General features: G+C 35.5%; 5 protein-coding genes across 5 annotated transcripts in view; 1 reads left to right on the top strand and 4 right to left on the bottom strand.

Moving 5' to 3' along the window:
• Positions 1-21239, bottom strand: part of LOC132795952 (chondroitin sulfate glucuronyltransferase) — a 32172-nt gene extending 10933 nt beyond the window's left edge. The window contains exons 1-2 of the mRNA XM_060806923.1: positions 20420-21239; positions 3037-3747 (exon numbers count right to left, since the gene is read on the bottom strand). Of these exons, the coding sequence (XP_060662906.1) occupies positions 3037-3747; positions 20420-20641 (933 nt within the window). The 5' untranslated portion in view covers positions 20642-21239. The remainder of the gene's footprint in view (positions 1-3036; positions 3748-20419) is intronic.
• On the bottom strand, positions 14275-15655 carry LOC132795716 (soma ferritin). Its single transcript, XM_060806582.1, has 2 exons — positions 15404-15655; positions 14275-14847 (listed from the first exon to the last, which is right to left on the bottom strand). Exons 1-2 carry the CDS (start codon positions 15539-15541, stop codon positions 14419-14421), a joined length of 567 nt encoding a protein of 188 aa, XP_060662565.1. The 5' UTR covers positions 15542-15655; the 3' UTR covers positions 14275-14418.
• A 490-nt stretch (positions 21240-21729) lies between the features above and the next one.
• On the bottom strand, positions 21730-22937 carry LOC132796217 (iron-sulfur cluster assembly 1 homolog, mitochondrial). Its single transcript, XM_060807300.1, has 5 exons — positions 22756-22937; positions 22592-22645; positions 22456-22531; positions 22308-22382; positions 21730-22242 (listed from the first exon to the last, which is right to left on the bottom strand). Exons 1-5 carry the CDS (start codon positions 22837-22839, stop codon positions 22139-22141), a joined length of 393 nt encoding a protein of 130 aa, XP_060663283.1. The 5' UTR covers positions 22840-22937; the 3' UTR covers positions 21730-22138.
• A 151-nt stretch (positions 22938-23088) lies between these two features.
• On the top strand, positions 23089-23870 carry LOC132796216 (uncharacterized). Its single transcript, XM_060807299.1, has 3 exons — positions 23089-23165; positions 23275-23472; positions 23536-23870. The coding sequence occupies exons 2-3, from the start codon at positions 23290-23292 to the stop codon at positions 23845-23847; spliced, it is 495 nt and encodes a 164-aa protein (XP_060663282.1). The 5' UTR covers positions 23089-23165; positions 23275-23289; the 3' UTR covers positions 23848-23870.
• LOC132796214 (uncharacterized) lies at positions 23858-25047 on the bottom strand. Its single transcript, XM_060807298.1, has one exon. It carries the CDS (start codon positions 24944-24946, stop codon positions 23873-23875), a length of 1074 nt encoding a protein of 357 aa, XP_060663281.1. The 5' UTR covers positions 24947-25047; the 3' UTR covers positions 23858-23872.
• Positions 25048-25119: the final 72 nt, after the last annotated feature.

The raw sequence follows: 25119 nt of genomic DNA, 5'->3' as shown, positions 1-25119 counted from the left end.
TGTCAAACTAACGGGCAGACAGTTCGTGTCAAACTGTGCTTTGCCAGTCACTCAGCGCGCGCACAACTGTGAAATTCTCTTTCCCCTTGGGAATTAAATAAACTGTCCATCAAGTGTGACCTGCCCCGCCCCCCGTCCCCCGCTTTCAACGACTCCAACTGGTGGCATGTCCAAGTCCAAATATGCCTCTTTGCCCCATGTTGAAGCTGCTGCTGCTGTTGCTGTTGATGTTGCTTCTTTTAAGTTTTGTTGTTTTTTTTTGTTTGGTGTGCTTCTCGCACATTTCGCTCTGATGATGCTCTTTTTCAGGGTCACTTTTGTGTATCAATGAACTGATTTTTTCTTCTTTTTTTCATTTTTCATTTCATTTCGTTTCTTGCGTGTGTGTGCGTGTGTCTCTCTGTGCGTCTTTTTAGTCAAACGGCACAAATTGTTTAAATAAATAAAACAGCGTGTAGGAAGCAACAGAGATCACACGACAAGCAAAACGGGCAAATTAACTCGCAACGCACACACACACACACACATACGTTCTCAATTATGTGTACGTACGTATGTATGTATGTTTCATGTTCTAATGGATCGCACTGCGCCTGCCGGCGGCAATCACTCTCAAACTGTCAACAGCTGCTGCCTACAATTGGACACAGTTGCAGCAGCATTGACTGTGTGTGCTAATTATTGTTTTCGTGTGATCCACTTGTTGAACGTATGTATGTGGATGCTAAGCACACGCTGTGGATGCTATGCAAAACGGATGTGTCTCAGACTCTCTCGATTGCAACAACACATTTTTAATTGAATTGTTATTGAATGAGCACAAGTATTAATTTTTACTTTAAATACTGCACTTCATATTAAGTTCTTTTAAGATAACTTAAAGAGTATTTGTTTTTTTTTACTGTCTGCATTCATTTCGAATGTTTATTGTTTTGCCGCACATGCATGTCCAACTAAATATGAGCACTCTAGCTGAACGAGCAAGTTCATTAAGCCACACCAAAAAAGCATCGCAAAGTTGGCTGAAAACGGTTTGCGAGACTAGTTTATCGCTCTTAACTTAAGCTTCTAAGCGCATTTACAGCTTGACAGTTAATTACAACAGCAGCAACAACAGCAGCCGCAACATGTGGCGTGTGGCCGTTAAAACCAAAACGGGAGATGGCACATCGTGTAAGAAAGATGTGTAAAAACTATTCAGTCTGCCCAACTGTGCGATACCCGGCAGCAAGAATGATAGCTCTTCGAAATTTAACAAATTTCTGCGAAGTTCTAAAACATAATATGTAGCTTTAAACTTTATAGTTTGCCAGATATATTCATTAAAGTTGGTGGACAGACAGAAAGACGGAAGAAAATTCAGCCCTTTATAAATATTTTGTGAAGTTTTAAAACAAGCTGCAAACTACGAACATTGTCTCCAAATTATATAGCTCTAAGCTTTGTGGACTGCAAGATATATCACTTTAAGATGGCGGACAGACAGAAAGACGGCAAAACATTTTGTACTCATTTTGTGCTGGTTAAGTTTTAAAACAAATTCCGTGCTGCAAACCTTGTCTCCAAGTTATATAGTTCTAAACTTTGTAATCTGCGAGATAAACCACTTTAAGCTGGTGGACAGACAGACAGACGGACGGAAGTGCTTTTACCCAAAGTTGCCAATCTATCAGTAAATGATTTTGATTTTTAAATAAGTTTCACTACATTAAATTTAATACTTTTGAGCAAATTCAGATTGCATTACAATAAATTGTTTGAATAAAGTTTTAACCAATTGCCAATTGCTTTTAATTTTGTTTTATAATGTTGCTTAGTCCAACCACGTTTAAAAAATATGTTGATTTTTTTTAATTATACGAGAAGAGCAATAAAAAAAAGTTTTTGAACATGAAGAAATAAATCATTTTGTAGTTTTATATTGTTAATGTTATATTTTTCAATTATATTGATTATATTGATATTTGAATATATTCCAGAAATAAGTTTTTCAGTTTGCTATGCAAAAATACTATTTATTTGCTCATCTCAGACCCCAAAAATGTAATAAATTGATTTCTATTGAAAATAAGTTTGCAGCACTAGATGGAGACATGACATCATTTCAAGCAATTAGACATACTCCATAACTAAGTCTTATATTACATTATTATATTAAAGAAATCCATTTTTCAAGTTGTTATTTCCTCATAATAAGATGGCAGCCCTATTTACGGAGTTGCCAACTTTCTATCCATTGGACATACCCCACAACTAAGTCTATATTATATTGTTATTATATTACATTATTATATTAAAGAAATCCATTTTTCAAGTTGTTATGTGAGCATACTATTTATTTGCTCTTAATAAGTTGGCAGTCCTACTTAGGGCGTTGCCAACTCTCTAGCAATTGGACATACTCCATAACTAAGTCTTATATTACTTATTATTATATTAAAGAAATCAATTTTTCAAGTTGTTACGTGAGCATACTATTTATTTCCTCATAATAAGTTGGCAGCCCTACTTAGGGCGCTGCCAACTCTTTAGCAATTGGACATACTCCACAACTAAGTCTTATATTACATTATTGTATTAAAGAAATCCATTTTTCAAGTTGTTATGTGAGCATACTATTTATTTCCTCATAACAAGTTGGCAGCCCTACTTAGGGCGTTGCCATCTCTCTAGCAATTAGACATACTCCATAACTAAGTCTTATATTACTTATTATTATATTAAAGAAATCCATTTTTCAAGTTGTTATGTGAACATACTATTTATTTCCTCATAATAAGATGGCAGCCCTACTTACGGAGTTGCCACCTTTCTATCCATTGGACATACCCCACAGCTAAGTGTATATATTGTTATTATATTACATTATTATATTAATATTATTTAAATTACATTATTATTATAAAGAAGAAATTTATTTCCTCATAATAAGTTGGCAGCCCTACTTAAGGCGTTGGCAACTCTCTAGCAATTGGACATACCCCATAACTTGTATATCCATCAGGTGTTATAAGTATAGAGGTAGCACAGACTCACCTGAAATGTTTCCTGGCAACCGGACACATGACTGGCATACTTGACACACCGTCCAATGTTGACGCTGTGATCGTTGGTGCTGCCAATGCGCACACACCGATCCAGATTGTTGCGCATCTTGCGGATGACACTGCTGCTGAAGAGAATTCCCGCCTCGAGGGCGCAATAGTTGCGATCACTGAGACCACCGCCGTCGCTATCGCCACCTCCTCCATCGTCGCCGGCAGCGGCATCTCCTCCATCATCATGATCATCATCAGCATTCGATTCATTCTCTGCTCCAGGCGCCACTCCACCAGCATTTGTTGATGATGCGCGTATTCGTGTGCCTCCCATATACAGATCAAAGGTGATGCTCATGTGATAGAGCAGCGCATTCAGTTTACGCGCATCGACATACACATTGTCGGTAACGAGCAGAAAATAATCATAATCATCCAAATAGTTGTCGGCAATGTATTTGATCACATGGAACGGACGACGACTCTCGCGTGTGTCCGTGAAGCCAACGATATTCTTCAGCTCATAGTTGGTCTTAACACTGTCCGCATTGATGAAGAACTTCATTTTGTTGACCAGATGGGCGGTGGTGCGATTGAACGCTGTCGCATAGCTGTTGATGTTCTCCTGTGAGGTCATCACACCAATGAAGATCTTTTCCCGTATCCCCAGCTCCGAGGAGTAGTAACGTGGTCGCAGCACATTTTTTACCTGCCAAGGGAGAAACAAGAATATTTTTATTGCGGATTTTGTAGTGAAGACCCTAAATTTCAAATTCTATTTGTTATTCGAAGCGAAAGAGATGAGAGCTTAAAGAAGTAAACACAATACAATATTTGCTCCCATTGCGAAAAAGATCTTTTAATACACTTTGTATTTTGATTCAATGAAGTGAAAATAATATAAATAATATTGTGAGGAAATTTAAATGTCCCAGTTCAATCAGCGAGCTCTTTATATCTTTTGAGTTATCCAAAAACAAAGGCTTCTCAAACTTTAAAGTAGAAATTCTGAAAATCTCATAGGTTCACTTAGACAATGTTTAGAGCTAAACATATTCCAGTCTTATTGCATTATAAAATTCGAAATGTTAGTAATTTTGTAAAGAAATTGAAGTGTCCTAGTTCAGTCAGCGAATACTTCAAATCTTTTAATTTTATTCATACAGTTGCAAAGTTAAGAGTAGTACCACTTTTTTTAAAATAACTAATGCTTATGGTGGAAAATGTTTCAAAACTGTCAAAATTGTTGATTCAATATATCAAATGTATATTTAAATGATAATAAACTGTAGCTTTCTTACGTGCTTTAATTCAATTCAATAAAGTATTTTTAAAAAATTAACAGAAACATATATAGTATATATCCTATATAAAAACTTATAAAGATATTCAACTTTAACAAAATGAAGATTCAAATCACAAAATCGACCATTAAAATGTCTACTTTGTAATGATTTCGAGAATTTGAGGAATAAGCCACAATCTCAAACAGTGAGTAAAGCAAGCAAAAAAGTAAAGTAAAAAAAGAATTATAGATCGGTTTTAATAGAACAATTAAGAGTCAAGTGCGATTGCTATGGCGGTGAAGGGTAAGTCTATAGACAACAGCAATTATATTGCTAAATATAAGTATTTTGACATAATTACAAATTATCTGGGCAGCTGCTGCAACCGAGAAACCGTTGAGCTGGGGACTGAGTCTGTGCTTGGCCTGCACACGTTTGGCCACTTGAGAAATGACAGTTGAAGTGGGCACTCAAAATTGTGCTTGGTTTGATGATTACAGATGGTGATGATTATGTTTATTCATATATGAATGAAGTACGGACGAACAATGGAGAACCATGTAAGCTAGAGAGTGTACACGACTAAATGATACCTGCTAAACATATAATTTGAAAATGTTTTTATTTTTATTATTGATAAGTGAAACAATACCAAAAGTATTTTCAACAGTCGCTGAGTTGAAAGCATTTCAACGAACGGACAGACAGACAGCCGGATATAACTAACTATGTAAACTACAGAGTGTACACGACTAAATGATACTTGCTAAACATATAATTTGAAAATTTTGTATTTCTATTATTGATAAGTGAAACAATACCAAAAGTATTTTCAACAGTCGCTGAGTTGAAAGCATTTCAACGAACGGACAGACAGACAGCCCGATATAACTATGTAAACTACAGAGTGTACACGACTAAATGATACCTGCTAAACATATAATTTGAAAATTTTGTATTTCTATTATTGATAAGTGAAACAATACCAAAAGTATTTTCAACAGTCGTTGAGTTGAAAGCATTTCAACGAACGGACAGACAGACAGCCGGATATAACTAACTATGTAAACTACAGAGTGTACACGACTAAATGATACCTGCTAAACATATAATTTGAAAATGTTTTTATTTTTATTATTGATAAGTGAAACAATACCAAAAGTATTTTCAACAGTCGCTGAGTTGAAAGCATTTCAACGAACGGAACTATGTAAGCTACAGAGTGTACACGACTAAATGATACCTGCTAAACATATAAATTTTGTATTTCTATTATTGATAAGTGAAACAATACCAAAAGTATTTTCAACAGTCGCTGAGTTGAAAGCATTTCAACGAACGGACAGACAGACAGCCGGATGGACATAACTGATGCTAATCTCAAGTCTTGTTGTTATACATTTTTCTCGTTTGTAGTTACGAGGTATAAAACGAAAAAATATACCTGATGGAAGTTGTATCTATTTTGTATCTAGGTTCAACGTTCGCCATAAAATGTTTACGATGCGCGAGTCGAGACGAGTTTCCTGGAAATAAATGTGCTTTCGCTTGGATCGTATTGATAAACTTGCAAATTGTTTTGGCAACTCGAGTAACTCGGCCTCCTCTCAAAAGAGTAGCAAAAAGAAAGAAAACACTAACAGTGTCTCTCTAACTGCATTCCATTGATCTTACACCTTTTCCGATATTTATTCTATTTATAGTACATTCTCTTTCTCGTTCTCTCTCTCTCTTGCAATATTGTTGCTAATCAAATATTTGATTCGTTGCGTTTGCTTGGCATTAAACGGGGGGGAATTATGGCTAATTACAAATGCTGTTTAATTGGCCGCAGTTTATGAACCTCGTATAAACTTGGCGGCCTTCGCTCGAGGTCGCAAAACTTCCTCCAAAGGCCTCCAAAAGCTGACGTCAGTCCCTTTTCGACTTTGGACAATATTCATAGCCAAGTAATTTGTCAAAGATGCGAATTCTGCATCTGCCTCACTCTCTATTACTTTGTTTAGTTATTAACTAAAAGGGGGCGTGGCTGTTGGTCGACTTTGCATTGGAACTTAGTGCAGCAATTAGTGGTAATTACAACGACTATAAAGACAAATATTCCTAACAAGCCGAGACAGCGAGACTGTTGAAATTCGTTAAGCAGTCTTTGATATACCCTGTACTCTTTAGAAATTCAATTTTAGAATTGTAAAATACAATTGTTTATTCATTTTGAATGAAATGAAATGGGTAATTTTGATAAATGTGAGTAAATTTGCAGTAAAAGCAAAACGATGTGAAAATATTCTTGAAAAAATACTAAAAATATACCAACCAGTATATATTTGGTATATCAACACACACTATTCTTTAAAAAATACTAAAATATACCGACCAATATATATTTGGTATATCAACACACACTATTCTTTAAAAAATACTAAAATATACCAACCAATATATATTTGGTATATCAATACACTATTGCAAGCTTCCCGTTTTCATAAAAACAAAACAGTATTATTCTAAAAATATACTAAATTAATACACAGACGAATATACCAAAAATCTATGTTAAGTATATCAGTATACTATTTCATAAAAAATATACAATATAAACAATTGTATATTGATATACCAAAAATATACCAAAACTGTTTGCATGATATTTCAATATACTGAAAATAGTCTATAAATTATAAAATTTATCATTACTAGGGTAGCAATTGTCAATTATTTGATTTATATTATTTTACAATTATCTCAACGTATCTCATTAAAAGTTCATTAAACAAGCATTTGGTCAATGCCAAAGAGTCTATTAAAAATAAGTTAGTTTCTTAATGATGTATTAATTTGTATATTCTTACTATAGAAAAAACTTTGATTTTTTGCTTTAATAGTCTTTTACAATCCCTGTTAATGACAATTCAGAGATTCTAAAATATATTTAATTTAATTATTCTTACTTTGGGCTTAACAAATTATAGGATACTCATTACAATTTAATTATTCTTACTTACGACTTTGAGACTTTCTTTATTACAAATTTCAATCGCTAACAAAGCTTTAAACACTCAATGATTTAGCTATTGAAATATGCAAAATAAAGCATGCCACTTCATCATGCTGCTCGTTTTACAGGGTACAACAAGGTGCAAAGGGCATAAAGAGCAGTTCACTGGGGCAACAACGATGTTGCATATTATATAATTGAGAAATCAATTCAGCAATTGCTTTACTTGTTTTGTATTGCACACTGAGACAGAGATGCGTTTGAGTAAAGAGAGGAGATGAGAGAAGAGATAATAACTTGGCCAATGCACCCCAATAACCCTCCCGTCGGCATCGATGCTGTTAGCCGCGTTAACCCGTCGATGACCTTGTGCTGAAATTGCGGCTAAAGATGGCAGGCAAAAAGGCAAAAGCAACTCGCAAATCTACACACAATTAATTGTGTAAATATCTGAGTATACACACCTGCTCACGATGTGTTTAAACAATATTTGTTTTGTTTTCTTTTTCCTTTTTTTTTTTTGGCGAAAAACCACAAAAATTGACTACGCCCCGGAGTCTATTTAGTTCACATGAAAATCCATTTTTATACCCGCTACCCATAGGGTAGAAGGGTATTATAACTTTGTGCCGACAGGAAATGTATGTAACAGGTAGAAGAAGGCATCTCTGACCCTATAAAGTATATATATTCTTGATCAGCGTCAACAGCCGAGACGATATAGCCATGTCCGTCTGTCCGTCCGTCCGTATGAACACCTAGATCTCAGAGACTATAAGAGATAGAGCTATAATTTTTTTTCGACAGCATTTGTTATGTTTGCACGCAGATCAAGTTTATTTCAAATTTTTGCCACGCCCACTTCCGCCCCCGCAAATCAAAAAAGTCGAAGAACAAACGTAATTTTAAAGCTAGAATTGTGAATTTACTACTAATTTAATAATAACTATAGTAGTTATGATTCCTGAAAATTTGGTATATTGTACCGTCTATGGTATATTTTGAATGCGGTACTATATCGATATACCAAATATACCATTTGGTATATTTTTAGTATTTTTGTAGTATATTTAGTATATTTTGAGAATAATACCGCAAAATACATTGCTTTTATTCAAAATGGGTAGCGGGTATCTCACAGTCGAGTACACTCGACTGTAGCTTTCTTACTTGTTTTTTCTTCCAAAAGTACATGTGTGTTTATACAGGAAAATGATGCATTAAAAATTCGTTGAATTTCACCAAAAGCAAAAACAAAAATCGAATGAAATTATTGATTGCCTTCGAAAGCTAGAGGAGAATTGTGAATTTACTTTGGCATTTAGCAGTTTCATACGAATTACGATGATGCTGAGTCAACAAGTGCGGGCGGGGGAAAAAACACTTTCAACTCAATGCCATTTAACCAAATTTAACTAAATTTAGAAGTGCAATAAGATCTGCAAATCAGGTGTGAATTATTTATTATGAACGCGATAACAAAAATATTATTGACTTCCTTTTTCAAATTTTAATTTATTGAGCTTTATATATTTGGCGTTGTTTCTAATTTATTGTATTTTTATGACGATGAAATATATAACACCTTTTTTTAATCTCTTCTGCGCTGGGGAATCCCGAAATACATTTTTGTCTTTCTCAGTTTTCTTGCTTTCTTGTGTAATAAGATAGTAAAACACCTGTCAGCGTTTAGTAAAAAAAAACACAAAAAATAAATTTTCAGCGAGCTCAACTGTAATAAGAAGAGATCAGATCAGTTTGCAAAAGATTAAAAAAAAACTGAAGGATGAATCTAGAATTAGATTTAAAGAATGTATGAATTTATGAATTTACATCTCTATAATTTATTATTCGTTGTTTTATTGAATATTTTTTATGTAATAGTATATTGATCTACTAAATATAGTAGTTAGTATATTTTAAATAAATTTCTGGAATTCATTATCGTAAATCAATCCCAACTTGTAAAGAAAATTCATTTCATATAAATTTCTTAAATTTCTGCCATTTTTTAATCGTAAATAAATTCTCATTGGAATTTGCTTTAGAATGCAAATATACCTCCAATATTTCTGGAATTCAATAATATGGTTTTTTACATACTTTTCTCTCATTCATGAAAATTAATAAATCTCTCATTGGAATTGCCTACGAAACAAGTTTTTTTTTGTATTTTTAAAACTTATTCATTTTTTTTTATAAATTTCTGCCATTAAATAAAACCCTATGGGAATTTGATTCCAAATAAAACTGCTCTTTCTACAATTACAGAATTTATTTAACATATTTTGCTTATTGATTAATAGTAATTAATAACTAATTGGAATACAAAAATAAAGGAGGTAGCATGTGGCTTGTAACTCTCTCAATAAATTTGATTTGTTCAGCGAATCGTGTTCGTTGGACACTTTTTGATAAGCAACTGAACTGAAACCCGACAACCTTGTGACGTAAGGGGAAGTGAAACCCAACAAAAGCAAAAAGCAAAAAGCGTTGAGCGATGTCAATGATGATTGCTCATCGTGGATTTCGATTGATAGTTTCATTTTTTGTTTCTCTCTCTCTCTGTTTTGTAGGTGCAAAACTAACTGTATTTACAACAAGTAGGCACATTTTCACGCCTCGTTATCAGCACACATTTTATGTATTGAATGCTTGCTTATCAATATAAGCAGTAAAGCAGCAACGTCACCAATGACAAACGACAAAAAAAAACAACAAAATATTTTCAATTTTCATTTGAGAAATAATTTAATTAAACATTGATATTGAATGATGTTTATTTATTCAGGTTGTGGCCAGCACAAAAACAAAATTAAATCGATAGATACATTCTCCAGTTCACATTTACAATTTTGCAGTCAGTGAATGACTCAAAATCATAGTTGACTGTCTATAATTTTTTATTAGATTTGGGTTCAGTTTTCATTGTTGTTGTTGTCGTTGGTGTAATAAGTTGAAAGATTAAGTTTTTCTATACCCGCTACTCAAAGAGTAGAAGGGTATTATAACTTTGTGACAGGCAGAAGAAGACATTTCCGACCGTATCAACTATATGTAGTCCTCTTGATCAGCGTCAGTTCTGTCCGTCTGTCTGTCTGTCTGTCCGTTCGTATGAACACCTAAATCTCAGAGACTATAAGAGAAAGAGATATAATTTTGTTTCGACAGAACTTTTAATGGTTGGATGCATACGAAGTTTGTTTCAAAGTTTTGCCACGCCCACAACCGCCCCCGCAAATCAACAAAAATCGAAACTAGAGTCTCGAATTTTGGTACAGACAATAATAAGTGTTGTATTTATGATTCTTAAGAGTTGCGATCTAATAAAAATTTGGTATATTTTGACCTCATTGGTATACTTTGAGTATGACAATTCATAAAAAATATGGAATTCGGTAAATTTAAGTTTTTATGCGGTATATTGTTTGGTATATTTTGCGATATCTGGCATATTTTGAATGTTGCATATAGTCTCTAGTATATTTTAGCATCTTGTGGTATATTATTTGGTATATTTTGCACTTTATGTTGTATTTTGAATGTATCACATATATTATTTAGTATTTGTGGTATATTATTTGGTATATTTTGCACTTTATGGTATATTTTGAATGTATCGCATACATTATTTAGTATATTTTAGTATTTGTGGTATATTATTTGGTATATTTTGTGCTTTATGGTATATTTCGAATGTATCACATATACTATTTAGTATATTTTATCATCTTGTGGTATATTATTTGGCATATTTTGCACTTTGTGGTATATTTCGAATGTATCACATATACTATTTAGTATATTTTAGTATTTGTGGCAAATTATTTGGTATATTTGATAAACCGCACTATTTTGCTTTTATTCAAAATGGGTAGCGGGTATCTCACAGCCGAGCACACTCAACTGTAGATTTCTTACTTGTTTGTTTTTCTGTCGTCGAGCACCTTGTGTATTATATGGCCCATATTATACCAAGGGCCTTATGAATGAATACAAGTACTCGTATTCATATTCGTAATCGTAATCGAGCGGGTCACTGACTCATCATCATCCATCAAAAAATACAGATGCAATTTCAACATTTGATTTGGCTTTTTATCTGTGCCAGAGTAACCTGAGCTTATCCGTTGTTGTAATCACAAAAGTATTTATGAATATCAAAATATTTGCACTTTTTATGCATGTTAATTGTGTTTGAATAACATTTTTGCTCTTTAGAGTTTTACGACACTTAACTCACTTGCAAACAGAGCGAAGTTAAGCAAACGTACTTTATTTCCAACTTAGTCACTCTACAAAAATGTTTGATTTGCTATATGCTTCTTTTATTTTTCTTCCTTGCAAGAAATTACCAACAAGCAAAATTTATGAGCATTCATTCATTCTTAAATAATTCAAACATTAAAATTGCATTCGATTTGGAACAAATTCAATTAAAAATTCCAAAAGCATTTTCATGAATTTTAATTCACATTCAATCGCATGTTTTCGAGCCATATTTCTATGCTTTTACAGCTAGTTATTATTCTATATAAGCAAGCGATGTCTGTGTGGATATCGTTAAGTACGTGTAAATGGAATGATACACAATATATTGCTATAGCATGTGTCTCAATCTCAATCTCAGTTCGTTTTCAATGCTTTGAGTCTGTGGGGGGACATTGCATTGGATTTGACAAATCTTAATTGAAACAAGTGCGCGAGCGATGCTAGACACATAAATGCTAGATACTAGTGACTACACTGAGAAAAATCCGACTAGTTTCTAACATAAGGTACTTTCATCTTAACATAAGTAAATTCAATTTACGAACATCAATTTTATCAAAATAAGAACTCAGGTAGTAAAATTCTTAAATCAATCGAAAATCGGAATTAAATTCCCCATCAAATTTAGTATTTAATATTAGATATAATACAACGAAAAACTAATATTATAAATGAATAGTTTTATTTCTAATAATAGTAAACAGCATAATTTTATTGTTCCGAAAAAAGAAACGAAGTAAAATTTGTTTATATTTTTAAATCGTATAATAAGCTTTGTGATCTTAAATATATAGCTTGATATTTTGCCAAAGGTTTTCAAACCCTAAGCACTCCATATAAGAAAACGAATATGAAATTTGAGATATTATAGAAATAGACAATGAATATGATTTCATCTGTTTTTTTTAATAATTATATTTAACATCTTAATAGCCAAATATTTGAGTGATGTGGCCATAAAGTTTTCTGTGTAACCGTGCCAAATTTAGGATTATAAAGGTTGCCAAAAACGGTCACTCTAAAATTTGTTGAACGTGCGGAAAGAAAAGCTTTTCCAATGATAAAAATTTTACTCATCTAGGAACAGATTTTCATACTTTTGGCAAAACAAATTCTCAGTACTCAAGATAAAATTTTTGATTTTAGAGCTTTATTTTTCTGTCAGTGTATAGATCGGTGTTGCAGGGTGGTTTGTTGTGTGTGTGTGTGTGTGTGGTTGCAACCGGTGGATCGTTGCCTCGTTTTAAAAAAATCGCTGGGTCGGTCAAGTCTCGCGCTTATGACAATTAATTGAGACCGAGCACAAACACACACACACACACACACATCGCTACCCACTTATGCAGATCTATAAATGTGTGTGTATTTAGATATAGTGTGTATATATAGAATCGTAAATATGTGGGTCTTAAGCCGGAAATGCGACGCGCTTTTCAATTAAGGCAAACAGCAAAAGCTGGCTCAATAGTTGCACTTAACTTTGCCTCTAGTTGTTCTTGTTCTTGTTCTTGTTGTTATTGGGGTGAAAATGCAATCCAAATCAAAAATAATATCAACTGCGGGAGTCTTCATTCAAAAATCTTGAAGATCTTGTGCTTGTCACGGATTTAATGATATGTACGTAAAAGCTTTCGATCTTTGAGAATCGCTAAGAAAACCAATAACTTTTGACTGAGAGCTTTTAGCAGCTTTAAAGCTGCTAGCAAGAGAAAAAATATATAGCTCAAATTGAAAACAGTTTAACTGCTGAACAATTTAAGCAAATGTAATAGAAAGAAAGCGAAGAAAGCTTCTATTGCAAAACTTTATTTTCTTAAACTATCTACAAAATGAGCAAAGTTGATTGCTAAAAATCCAGTCACTACCTAATAGAAAATCATATATTAGCACGCTACTAACTTTATAACAGATACATTATTTTGTTTTTCTAATAAATAAAGTATTATCTTTACAACGCAGCTTTCGCTTAATTTAAAAACTGTTGAGCGCAAAACTCAATAATAATAATAATAAATCAAATTATCGCTGACACAAAATATCAGCTTCTTTAACATTTTATTAACGAAAGTAATAAATAAATCTTTTTCTTATACTTGGCTATTAAAAGCACTTTTATGGCGCAGCTTTCACTTAATTTAAGAGTTTTTGACCGCAAAAATCAATAACAATTCTCTTATTGAGCCAGTTTTACAATAAACAATAAGCTTTCGCTTAATTTGTAGAGCAAGAACAATTCCGCCATTGATCCCATGTGTCTGCGAGCCTTTTGCAACTTTGATATGTTTGGAAGAAGGAGGAGCTTTGCGTCAATAAACAATACAATTACTTGTTTTAACATGTGGTTTATAAATATTAACAAACAAATTGATTTATTAGCTGTAGTTGAAAGTTCAAGGTAAATGAACTTTCATGAAGCAGCTTTCGCTTAATTTGTAGAGCTTTGAAACACACACAAAAATCAAGAAGAATTCGGCCATTGATCCCAACTTTAATGTGTTTGGAAGAAGGAGGAGGAGGAGGAGCTTTGCCTCAGCTGATAAGTCGATCATTTGACCAGTTGATCTTCTGACAGCATGACAATCGCGTTTCGCATTTCGCGTTTGCCGAAGTGCCTTTCATTAAAAGGGGGTATTCGCCTGTCAAAAGCCAAGTGCTATGCAGTCATGTATTCGTATAGTACTAATTGATAAGAGTGCGCGTTTATTTTTAGACAACTCGCTCCGCCTGATAACAAGTTTTAGTTTAAACAAAATATGCGAAAGACAAATCAAAATGCTGCGCTCTGTTCTATTCTGTTCCGTTCTGTTTTGTTCTGTTCTCTCCGCTATTTGCCACCATGCATGCCACCATTAATTAAATACTTGTCGAACAAATAATCGCCAAGATCATCGTGGGCACGCTCCAGCTGGCGTATGAGATCGGCCAAGACCTTTTGGCCATCGACTTGCTCCTGCAAAAAGTTCGCCTCAATGAAATCACAGAGATTGGGATCGTTCTCCTTGCTGGCCAACGCGTGGACATCCAACAGATGTTGATTCACCTCCAGCTCCATTTGCAACGCATGCTTCAAGGCGGCCAAACTATCCTGGAAGCAGGGCAACGGCTCTGGCACCGCACTGAGCACAATCTGACCGCCACGTTTATTCATATACTTCATTATCTTCTCGGCATGCTCACGCTCCTCGCCACTGGCCTTCAGCAAGAAGCTGTGCAAACCCGGCGAACTGACATCGGCGCGATCAAAGTGAAATGCCTAACCTCAAAAGTTGACAAAACGAAATGAAATCAGTTGCGGTCGAGTGTGCTAGACTGTGTGAAACTATCGAATTTTGTGCATATCAAATTTCAAGGCTTTTTCTTTTTAAACAGCAAGCTTTAATATGCAATTATTTTCTAGTAACAAAATTCGAACATACAAAGAAGGAACGAACAAAAAAGATCCTATAATGTTTCGTATCTAGGAGTTCAAAGTGACGGACGGACAGCGAGACGGATTGAACACAATACTTTACTCAGACATAAACTTCTTTCAAATGAACTATGATTATAACTTTTTTTTTCAAAATACTTTACGCAGTCGTAAATTCCGCTTACATGGACAGACAGCCAGACGGCCCTCACTATTATTGAAAATACTTTATGCAGACGTAAATTACATTTATATAGAAAAGCCCCTGACTACAAGTACTTGAACTATACGTAACGCAGTCCCAAATTTGACAAGTATTTGTAATACTCCTTCTACTCTATAGTTAAAAGCTCTACTGTCATAATATTAACTTTCATATCAAGCACATTCTTTTCCTCACCATGGCCAAATATTGATGGCATGCCTTTAGCTCCATATTGATCTGATCGTTCAGTTTCTGTTCGCAACTTTTTGCGAAATTCTGACGCATAATCATGCACATTTGACGCGCCCACAAACGACAACAATAATTCGCCATTTCCTAGTCTAACCGCTAAACCAAATTCTCACACCAAAATTTTGACGAAGAAACATTCAAGAATTTAAAATTTTGTATGTTCGTTTTTTTGTCTGTTCAATTTGCTATCTGACTGCTGAGTTACTACGTCAAACGCAACAAAATAAATATCATTTCCTTCCCTAAAAAAAAACCTTATCCATATGTCAAAAGCAGTTATCGATAAAAGCAACATAGCTACAGCTTTCATATTTGAAGAATTTAAAATCTCAACATTAATTTATTGATCAGCAAAAGTCGAATTCAGCAAGAAATAGAATGAGAGTAGTTTCAAAGCAGTTTTTATGGTGAAACTGAACAAAATCATTTATCGATAACAATTATAATGCTGTAAAAACCAGTTTTATTTTTTTTGTTTATAAACTTTTTACGGGGAACTCATTGATTGGATCAAAATTAGCGTCTATGCTCTTTAAGTGATCGAAACTAGTTATCGATAACAGATTAACTACACAACTGCTTTCGATTAGTAGCTTTGATGCATTTAAGTTGCATTTCAGAAACAATAAAAACAGAATATACACTCAAATTGATTGAAGTGACATTAGCGCAAATGGTAAAAAATAGTTATCGATAACAGGTAGATAGCTAGAGGGTGTACTTTAGTAACATTTATAATCTCTACTTTGCGTTACCGATAGCAAACACAATAGAAACAGGAAGTTGATTGAAGTAAAATTATAACAAATAGTTATCGATAACAGGTAGATAACTACAGGGTGCAGTTTAATTACTTTTATAGTCCCTTTATCGATAGCAAAAACAAAAACAACAGGAAGTACACTCAAATTGATTGAAGTGACATTAGCGCAAACGGTAAAAAATAGTTATCGATAACAGGTAGATAGCTAGAGGGTGTACTTTAATAACATTTCTAATCTCTACTTTGCGTTACCGATAGCAAACTCAATAGAAACAGGAAGTAGATTGAAGTAAAATTATTAAAAATAGTTATCGATAACAGGTTGATAACTACAGGGCGCAGTTTAATTACATTTGTAATCCCGAATATGTTTTATCGATAGCAAAAAACAAAAACAACAGGAAGTACACTCAAATTGATTGAGTTGACATTGGTGCAAATGATAAAACCAGTTATCGATAACAGGTAGTTAGCTACAGGGTGCAGTTTAATTACATTTATAATCCCTTATATGTTTTATCGATAGCAAAAACAAAAACAACAGGAAGTACACTCAAATTGATTGAAGTAACATTAGTGCAAACGATAAAACCAGTTACCGATAACAGGTAGTTAACTACAGGGTGCACTTTAATAACATTTCTAATCTTTAATATGTGCTATCGATCACAGAAACAATAGAAACAGGAAGTAGACTTAAATTGATTGAAGCAACATAAGCTCGAGACTAGTTATCGATAACAGCTGTGCCTGCTGCTGGACAACAGCTACATGCAAATGTGCAATGGAATGGAACTGACCACCTGTGTTTATTGTTTTTTTTTTTTTTGAATTAAAATCACAAAGTGCGGTACTTATGTATTTTTAGTTCCAGTCATTTGGTCAATGCTCAAAAAAAAAACCAAAAAGTTCAGACTTTGACGATGATTTGCGTTTCGTGCAACTACCGATGCTTAAAATTAATGTTTTTATGCCTTTATTATTTCAACTTTATGGGCCACGAGTGTTTAATGTGCGTAAGTTAGTTACTCGCAAAGAGAAAGAGCGAGATAGGATAGCAAAAAAACAGAGCGAGACAGCACTACAGATAATATTGTATATTTGAAACTCGTTCGTAGACAAAAAAAAAGAGACTTGAGCAAAAAGTCGTTTTCCATTCACTTAATAAATGACAATAACTGAGAGTTTACTTAACGCGCGCAACATTGTTAAATGTTGTTGTTGTAGCTGTGTTGTTGTTGTTGTTGTTGTTGCCTAAGTAAACACACGCAATACGTAAGAGTGTGTGTCTGACTAAGTGCCCGGCACAGTAAAAAAAAAAAAAAGAAGAAAAATAATAATAATAACGACGACAAAGCAAGAAACAAAAGTGAAATCACAACGGTCGGATCAGCACTTTGAACTGTGACCCATCCAAAAGTCACGAGTTGCGTTTCAAGTTTCAACGAAAACGAAATGCGACAGCATTCTACATACTCTACTCTATAAGCTGCTTCTAATGCCAAGTCAAACAACTCCCGTCTCTATATGAATGAATGATGATTGAGAAAGAGCCTAAAATTGCTGCACAAATATTTATGCATGAAAAACACTAAAATGATTGTCAATAAAATAGCTACTGCCAAAATGTTTATAAACTGTTCTTTCGATCAGTTTGATCTTAAGCTTTGATCTTTGATCTTTTTATACCCGCTACCCATAGGGTAGAAGGGTATTATAACTTTGTGCCGGCAGGAAATGTATGTAACAAGTAGAAGGAGGCATCTCCGACCCTTTAAAGTATATATTCTTGATCAGCGTCAACAGCCGAGACGATCTAGCCATGTCCGTCTGTCCGTCCGTCCATATGAAACACTGGATCTCAGAGACTATAAGAGATAGGGTTATAACTTTTTTCGACAGCATTTGTTATGTTTGCACGCAGATCAAGTTTGTTTCAAATTTTACCAAATATATCATTCGGTATATTTTTAGTAATTTTGCAGTATATTCGGTATATTTTGAGAATAATGCGGCAAAATATATTGCTTTTATTCAAAATGGGTAGCGGGTATCTTAGAGTCGAGTACACTCGACTGTAGCTTTCTTACTTGATTATTCCTAAGTGAACAAACAAAATTGTATGGAATGTTTATAAACTGATTTTTCCAAAAGCTTGCTTAAGCGATTGACAATCAAAAAAGTCTGGAAATTTTGTGAAGTGAACAAACAAAATTGTAGACAATATTTTTTTCATTTAAATTATGGATTTCTTTACAACATTATTCTTCAGCACATCGTTAAGCTTTTTTCTAAACGAATTCGTCACGCTAATTGAATTGATGCCACAATAATTTGATCGTCGAAATCATCAAATTAGCTTAATGCCCGACTGCCGATCGTTTTGCATTTTATTTCTTTACATTAACATATTCTTCTCTTTTGTTTGGTTTCTTTTTTATGGCCACGAAAACTCGGCAGCCAATTGGACGTTATCCATTATCGCTCGCCTCCGGAGTTCCACACCAAAAATTTATCAAGTTAATAATCTTTTTTTTTCTTCACTCTTTTTTTTTGTTGGTCTTGTTTTGTTACTTTATTTAATTAAAACGCAAACGTTTGCATTGTTAACTGAAAAATCGAAAGACAAACGAAAGCAAATCGCACAACGTACAAAAAAAAAATTGTTGAGAATTCAAGAAAGAATTGATAAAAGTTCTAGCCATCAATTGGATACCCTAACATATATGTTATTTGTATTTCAGAGGAGGAAATCATTAAACACAAAAGTGTTTATTTCCCTAGATGAATCTGAATTATTGTGAACTTATCATTAGTTCTTTTTTAGTTGGTTTAAATCAAACTTATTTCAATTTTAGTGCTTCTTTCAATCTAATATTCTTATGCTATATTTTCTAGCTTACAAATTATGATAGTCATAACTTGAAATTTTCCAATTACTTTACAACAAATTTATTTAAAGTAAATAAGTAAATAAGTTACAAGCTTTTTCAATGATGATGTTTCATTCCACATATTTGCGGCAAATATAATGTTCCATTCCACGCGTTTCATTTGATCGAAGTAGATCCTCGCGTAGAGTATATCAACATTGAATCGATTTTAATGTTTACTCTTATTTAATTCAATAAATTGTGCTGCGTTCGATTTATTATGGTACACATGTACATACACACACACACACAAATGTACATATGTATTTATTTACGTGTGGCATGATGCATGTATCAGTTAACGGTTATTTACTCGAGACTCTGGTTTACAATTGAAATGCGTTTATTTATTTAAATGTAATTTATGCGCGCGCCAGTGGAATTTTTGCTCATCGTATGTTTTATAAGTTGTTTTTTTTTTGCAATTCAGTTCATTTTATATTCGGATTTTTTTTTGTTGTACTTTTTTTTATGTGGCAGAGCTGCTCAAATTTTTGTGCAAACGAGGCGAAAAATTCGCACATTTTTTCGAATCGCAATTAAATGTAACTGACCGACTGCTAACATACATTCCACAGTGACTCTCAAACTGTGATGTCGGTTGCGCATGCTGTTGCTGTTGCTGCTACTGCGCGCCGGGTGCTAATTGCCTAGAAGCGACTAGCAAAGCAAGTAGTGGTTGTCATTCTCGTTGTTGGCCATTGGACTCACGCTGCTTGCACGTCTTCAGCGGGCCAAGTCATAACGTACAAACTTAGCCCATGATAACAACAGGCTATTGAAATAACAACAAAAAAAATGACGTCTGCGCTGACGATCTAAATACACACGTACACACACACATACAAAGAAGTGTGGTTCCTACCCGAAATGAGGAAAAGGCGAAGTACGAAAGCGAAATACGATAAGCCAGAAGGTCAATAAATTGCTTCATATAATGAGCCATGTGCACAAATACCACTGCAAAGCGCACACAACTCGCACACACACACACAGACATTTGCATACGTGTGTAGTATATGTGTCATATTGAGGGGCTCAATTGCGCTCTCTTTTTGCACACACATGCTCTCTCTTCGATTTGGCATTTGCTGCTCTCTGATTGGCGCGTGGCCCACGTGCAAGTCACAAAATTCGTACTAGAATTTTTTGCGAGAGCAAGATCAATTGGTTTTTGTAGGAGAGAGAGTGAGAGAGTGTCCGTAAGAGAGCATGAGAATGGGGGTGGATTGAGAGTGTTTGGGTGTGTGTGTGTAGACTTACCGGCTTTTTAGCCGACAGCGGCTTACTGATCAAATTCAAATGCGGCTCAAAGTCCTGGCCAAAACGTTCGATGAGCAAATTCTCGGCCACCTCCTGTGGGCATTCCTCCTGCTGCACCAGCTGCCTAATGTCCTGCGGTATGCAACAGCTGAGCACCAGGCCCAGGGCCAAGCCAATCACAAAATAATGATTGCGACTCAACGACGATGACAGTTTACGCATCTTTTCCCCCTCCTCCACCAGGCGTGTGGCAAAAATCAACTCACATACACACACACGCACTCGCGCGCACACAACACATACACATACAGGATGCTCGATGTTGTTGTTGTCATGTGTACATTTTGTTGTACGCACTGTTGCTTCTTCTTCTTCTTCTTTTACGTTGGCTGGCTGGACTTGTTGCTGCTCCGTTTCGATTTCGATTTTATGTTCGATATTTTTTTCGGCTTTTTTTTTGGTTTTTTTGCGATAAGCGAGGAGAGAGAACTCAAACAAGTGCTCTGACTATACCGGCTAATTTTGGCATTAGCTTCGCACCGTTCTTGTTCTGCTTGTTGTTGCTGTGCTGCACGCACTTGGGTTTCGTTATTGTTGTTGTTGTCGAAGTAAAGCCGATGTTTGCTTTTTGGCGCATTTTTACCACAAATTCACAAGCACACAAGGCATATTTAAATACCATAAAACACATAAACAAACACTACACACTATATTCATTTATTATTCGTTATTTCCAAGACGCGCTACGAAATGTATCAGTAACAAAAAAAAAATAAACACCAAAGAGCAATTGAACAAGCGCAAACAAGCGCCGCCTGGCCCGCCGCACACCGCGTAACGTAAAAAAATGGGATCTGCATTCGTTTCGCACTTTTTTTCTGTCGTCTAACAGCGTACCTTGTTCTGTTAGCCGGCTGTTAGGCTAGCTGCAAATGCTCTGTTATGTTAAAGTGGTCTGTGGTATGCTGCACTTGATCGCATCATCAAAATAAAATTAATGCTTGGCATGTATGTTTGTGTAATGAAAATATTAAAAAAAAAATTATGGTTTTCAGAGACTCTGTAAAGATTTAATGCATTATTTAATGCATGTTAATGGAATGTGCATACTGTCTTTATGTTAAACGTACCAAACTTGCCGATCTGTTAACAGCGCTGTAATGTTAGATCAATTTTGCGTTGCTCTGTTTGCGTTAACAGCGCTGTTCCTTGATTAGCCATGCTGACTACTGAATGCTCTTCGCAGCGAAAGAGTATTCTAATTTATTTTTATTTTGTATCACTGTTTTAACATCTTTTAATAAACAAACTCTGTGCACATTATTTAATTATTGTATTTCAACTATATACTTGCTAATTTACATACATTCGCATTATGTTATTATAAATAACAATTATAACCTAAGAACAGAGTCAAGAAGGTTTCGCTATTTAATTGTACAACTAAAATGTAACTACGCGAATGAAAAAAAAATCAAAACTTAAGCATAGAGTTAACGCTTCATATCTGAGCAAGGGCACCTTATAAACGCCGAAAAAAGATTATTGAACATTTTGTGAATGGGAATAATAATAAACAAACTGTAATCACACTACTATATAAACTTAGTTAAATTTAGGTTTTGTTTTTGGTTTTATTGCGAGGCGGGTGCGATTTTGCAGAACGAGAGAGAGATCCCTTCTCATGCTTTTCTCTATTCTTAATCTCTCTCTCTCTCCCTACATGCTGAAGGATTCGCCGCAGCCACAGGTGCCCTTAATATTGGGATTATTAAACACAAACTCGCTGGACAGCTTCGATTCCACAAAATCCATTTCAGTGCCTGTAAAATGAGTTATTGATTTATAAATGGAAAAAAATATACAATAAGGTGTTGATTACACTTACCTAACAATGAGAGTTGCGCCTTCTTATCAATAAACACCTTGACGCCATCCTGCAGCACTTCTTCATCCATTTTATCTGCTTGAGAAATATGTAAAATAGTAAGTTATCTAGATGGAATAGCCACCCACTATGGTTTATGCCTACGTACCTTTAGTGTTGGCATAGTCCAGTGTGTAGGAGAGTCCATTGCATCCTCGTTGACGCACGCCAACCTTAAGACCGATCTGTGTGAACAAGAACAATAAGCATATGATTAATTCCCTTACAACTTCCCCCACACTTACCACATCTGGCTTATCGTGTAGCAGAGACTTGATGCGTTGCACTGCCGCCGGTGTCTGCAAAACAATAACAGAAATGTGTAAACAATAATATGCAAGTTGCATGTATGTATAATTGTTACTTCATCAATGTGAGCGCGTATTTCATCAGGATTCGGAATGCTTACCAGTGTTAAGGCGGCTCGTGTCGGTATTAGTTTACGTCCTTTGACGGCACGCACTGTTGCCGTGGCCACCACACGTGTTGCCATTTTAAATTTGTAACTCGATTTATATAATTTGTTTTGCTTACAAAAAATTCTACTGTAAGTTTCGAAAAGTGTTGCCAAACACAACGAAATGAGTCAGTGTTGCATAACCTACTTATGTTTATCGTGTTTAGTTGATATCCCACATGCGATACTATCGGCTATGTTACATTTCATCATAACGAACAGCTGTGACATCAGCCGTTAAAAATTATACCAGAAATATACCAAATTATGAGGGTTTCATAACAGTTTACAAAATTTATACAGCACAATAAAGTAAATTTGAAAGAAACATTACCAATGCATAACATCTTTTCATTTAATAAGTAATAAACGCGTGACAAGTTTTCTAATATACTAGTGTAATCGATTAATTGCTACGTTATCGATAATTGTTTTTCCGTTTCAATATTTGTTGTTTATTATTATTTGTAGGAGCACACCACAAAAATGAGCGCCTTAAAACAAATGTACAAATTATATGCTGGCGTTAGCAGATTAACGAGCAGACATGCTATACAACAGGTGCAACGGCAACATCATTTGCTAAACACAGCCGCTGCAATTGTCAACAAACGAGACACGTGCCACACGAGCTGCAACTTTAGCCAAAAGTTCAATGACAACGAAACTGTAAGTTGATTAAATAATAATAAATGACGCCTTGTAATGCTTTGCTTCCCCTTCCTGGTTTAGCAAGATGAAGGCAATAAACGAGAGGTTAGCAAGAGCATTCCGCTGGCCGAGCTACAGACCAAAATGCAATTGATTTACACCTGCAAAGTATGTCAAAGTCGGAATATGGAAACCATTTCAAAGGTGGCCTACAAACAAGGCGTTGTTATTGTCACCTGCAGCGGTTGTCAAAATCATCATTTGATTGCCGACAACCTCAATTGGTTCACCGATCTGAATGGCAAGCGCAACATTGAGGAAATACTCGCTGAGAAGGGCGAAAAAGTTATCAAAATTGTCGACGACAAACACGAATATTTGCCAAGCCATTAAATGCATTACAATTCACAAATGAGTCTTAACTATAAACATAAGCAACTTTATTGAGCAGGTCGCGCAGGCGTTGCAGCATTGGCAATGAACGTAGCGCACCATAAAATTGAGCGCGACACGGAGATTTGGGTGAGAGCAGTAGATGTGTTAAATAAAGCATCTCCTCGAGCGGCACAGCAGGCAACACAGGTGCCTCTTCCGCCAGCTGCATGTCATCGTCCAGCTGTAAATACGGCAACTGTTGCGTCCAATAGGCAAGAAGATAGCTGCTCAGTCCGCTGGCAAAACGCACATGCATCAAGGAGCGCAACAAACGTGCCACATTCGTCGTATTGCCCTCGGCGACAAAGCTGTAAATGTTGTGCATAAAGGTGGCAGTGGCTGGATTGGCATTTGTCACACCCTCGGCTAGCAGATCACAGATGAGCTGACGCAACAGACGACAACGTGTGTAGACAATGCTCTGTTTGGGCTCGCGAAAAAGTTGCAGCCACAGTTCTGTGTCCAATTGTTGCATGCCACGCTCCAGGGCCGTCTGCATCTGTTGGACGCTGGGCAGCCGAAAGATGCGTCGCACCAATGCACGCATACGCAACGCATCCATATTGAGGTCCATGTTGGCCACATCGAGTGTTTGATTCCGTTTATTGCTTTCCTCTAACGCCAGTGGCCAGTTGAGTTCTTTGATGCTGCTCCAGCCGGGCTGCACATCGGCGTACGCTTTGTGCATGTGATGCAATATGGGTGCCCACTTGTGGCCCTCGCGGGTTCCGTTCACAATGCGCACACACAACGCTTGAATGCACTGCGCTCGATCCATTTCGCTGTTGGCATAGAAAGTTCGCGCTGGCGCAGAATTGTTGCATTGCTGGAGCACAGCATCGACTAGCTCGTCGCCATGACGCGTATGACACTCGAAGAGATATAACATCGCCTTGAACATGCACTCGATGTCCGCATAACAAAGTTCCAGTTGCGTCTCCTGCATTTGTTCCTCGACATCGAGCAGCCATTGCAGCAGCTTCACGGAATGTGTGGCTGCTTCATCGAGTGTCAGATCGCTGCTGACACTCAGCTCGTTGCGTATATACGCCTCCATCACTGCATAGTAGTAGTTTTCCTTTGTTTATTAATTTGAAATGCAAAGCATTTTGCGATCGTTGCCGTTTGTTTACGTTCGTGCGATAACAGCGGTGGCGGCATTCCGATAGTGCTGCTTCGACTATCGATAACAAACAGGCAACACTGGCAAAGCATTTTGCGATCGTTGCC

Source organism: Drosophila nasuta, chromosome X (genome assembly GCF_023558535.2).
Source record: "Drosophila nasuta strain 15112-1781.00 chromosome X, ASM2355853v1, whole genome shotgun sequence".
Lineage (NCBI taxonomy): Eukaryota > Metazoa > Arthropoda > Insecta > Diptera > Drosophilidae > Drosophila > Drosophila nasuta.
Note: the sequence above shows the minus strand (reverse complement) of the source record. Positions and strands in the feature narration are given on the sequence as shown.

Excerpts from the sequence above, each read along its gene's own strand:
- LOC132795716 (XM_060806582.1), bottom strand. The coding sequence starts at position 15,541 with ATGGCGAATTATTGTTGTCGTTTGTGGGCGCGTCAAATGTGCATGATT. Across the intron at positions 14,848-15,403 it reads GCCATCAATATTTGGCCATG|GCATTTCACTTTGATCGCGC; the intron begins GTGAGGAAAAGA and ends TTTTGAGGTTAG.
- LOC132796217 (XM_060807300.1), bottom strand. The coding sequence starts at position 22,839 with ATGGCAACACGTGTGGTGGCCACGGCAACAGTGCGTGCCGTCAAAGGA. Across the intron at positions 22,646-22,755 it reads CACGAGCCGCCTTAACACTG|ACACCGGCGGCAGTGCAACG; the intron begins GTAAGCATTCCG and ends ATTGTTTTGCAG. Across the intron at positions 22,243-22,307 it reads GGCGCAACTCTCATTGTTAG|GCACTGAAATGGATTTTGTG; the intron begins GTAAGTGTAATC and ends CTCATTTTACAG.
- LOC132796216 (XM_060807299.1), top strand. The coding sequence starts at position 23,290 with ATGAGCGCCTTAAAACAAATGTACAAATTATATGCTGGCGTTAGCAGA. Across the intron at positions 23,473-23,535 it reads AGTTCAATGACAACGAAACT|CAAGATGAAGGCAATAAACG; the intron begins GTAAGTTGATTA and ends TTCCTGGTTTAG.
- LOC132796214 (XM_060807298.1), bottom strand. The coding sequence starts at position 24,946 with ATGGAGGCGTATATACGCAACGAGCTGAGTGTCAGCAGCGATCTGACA.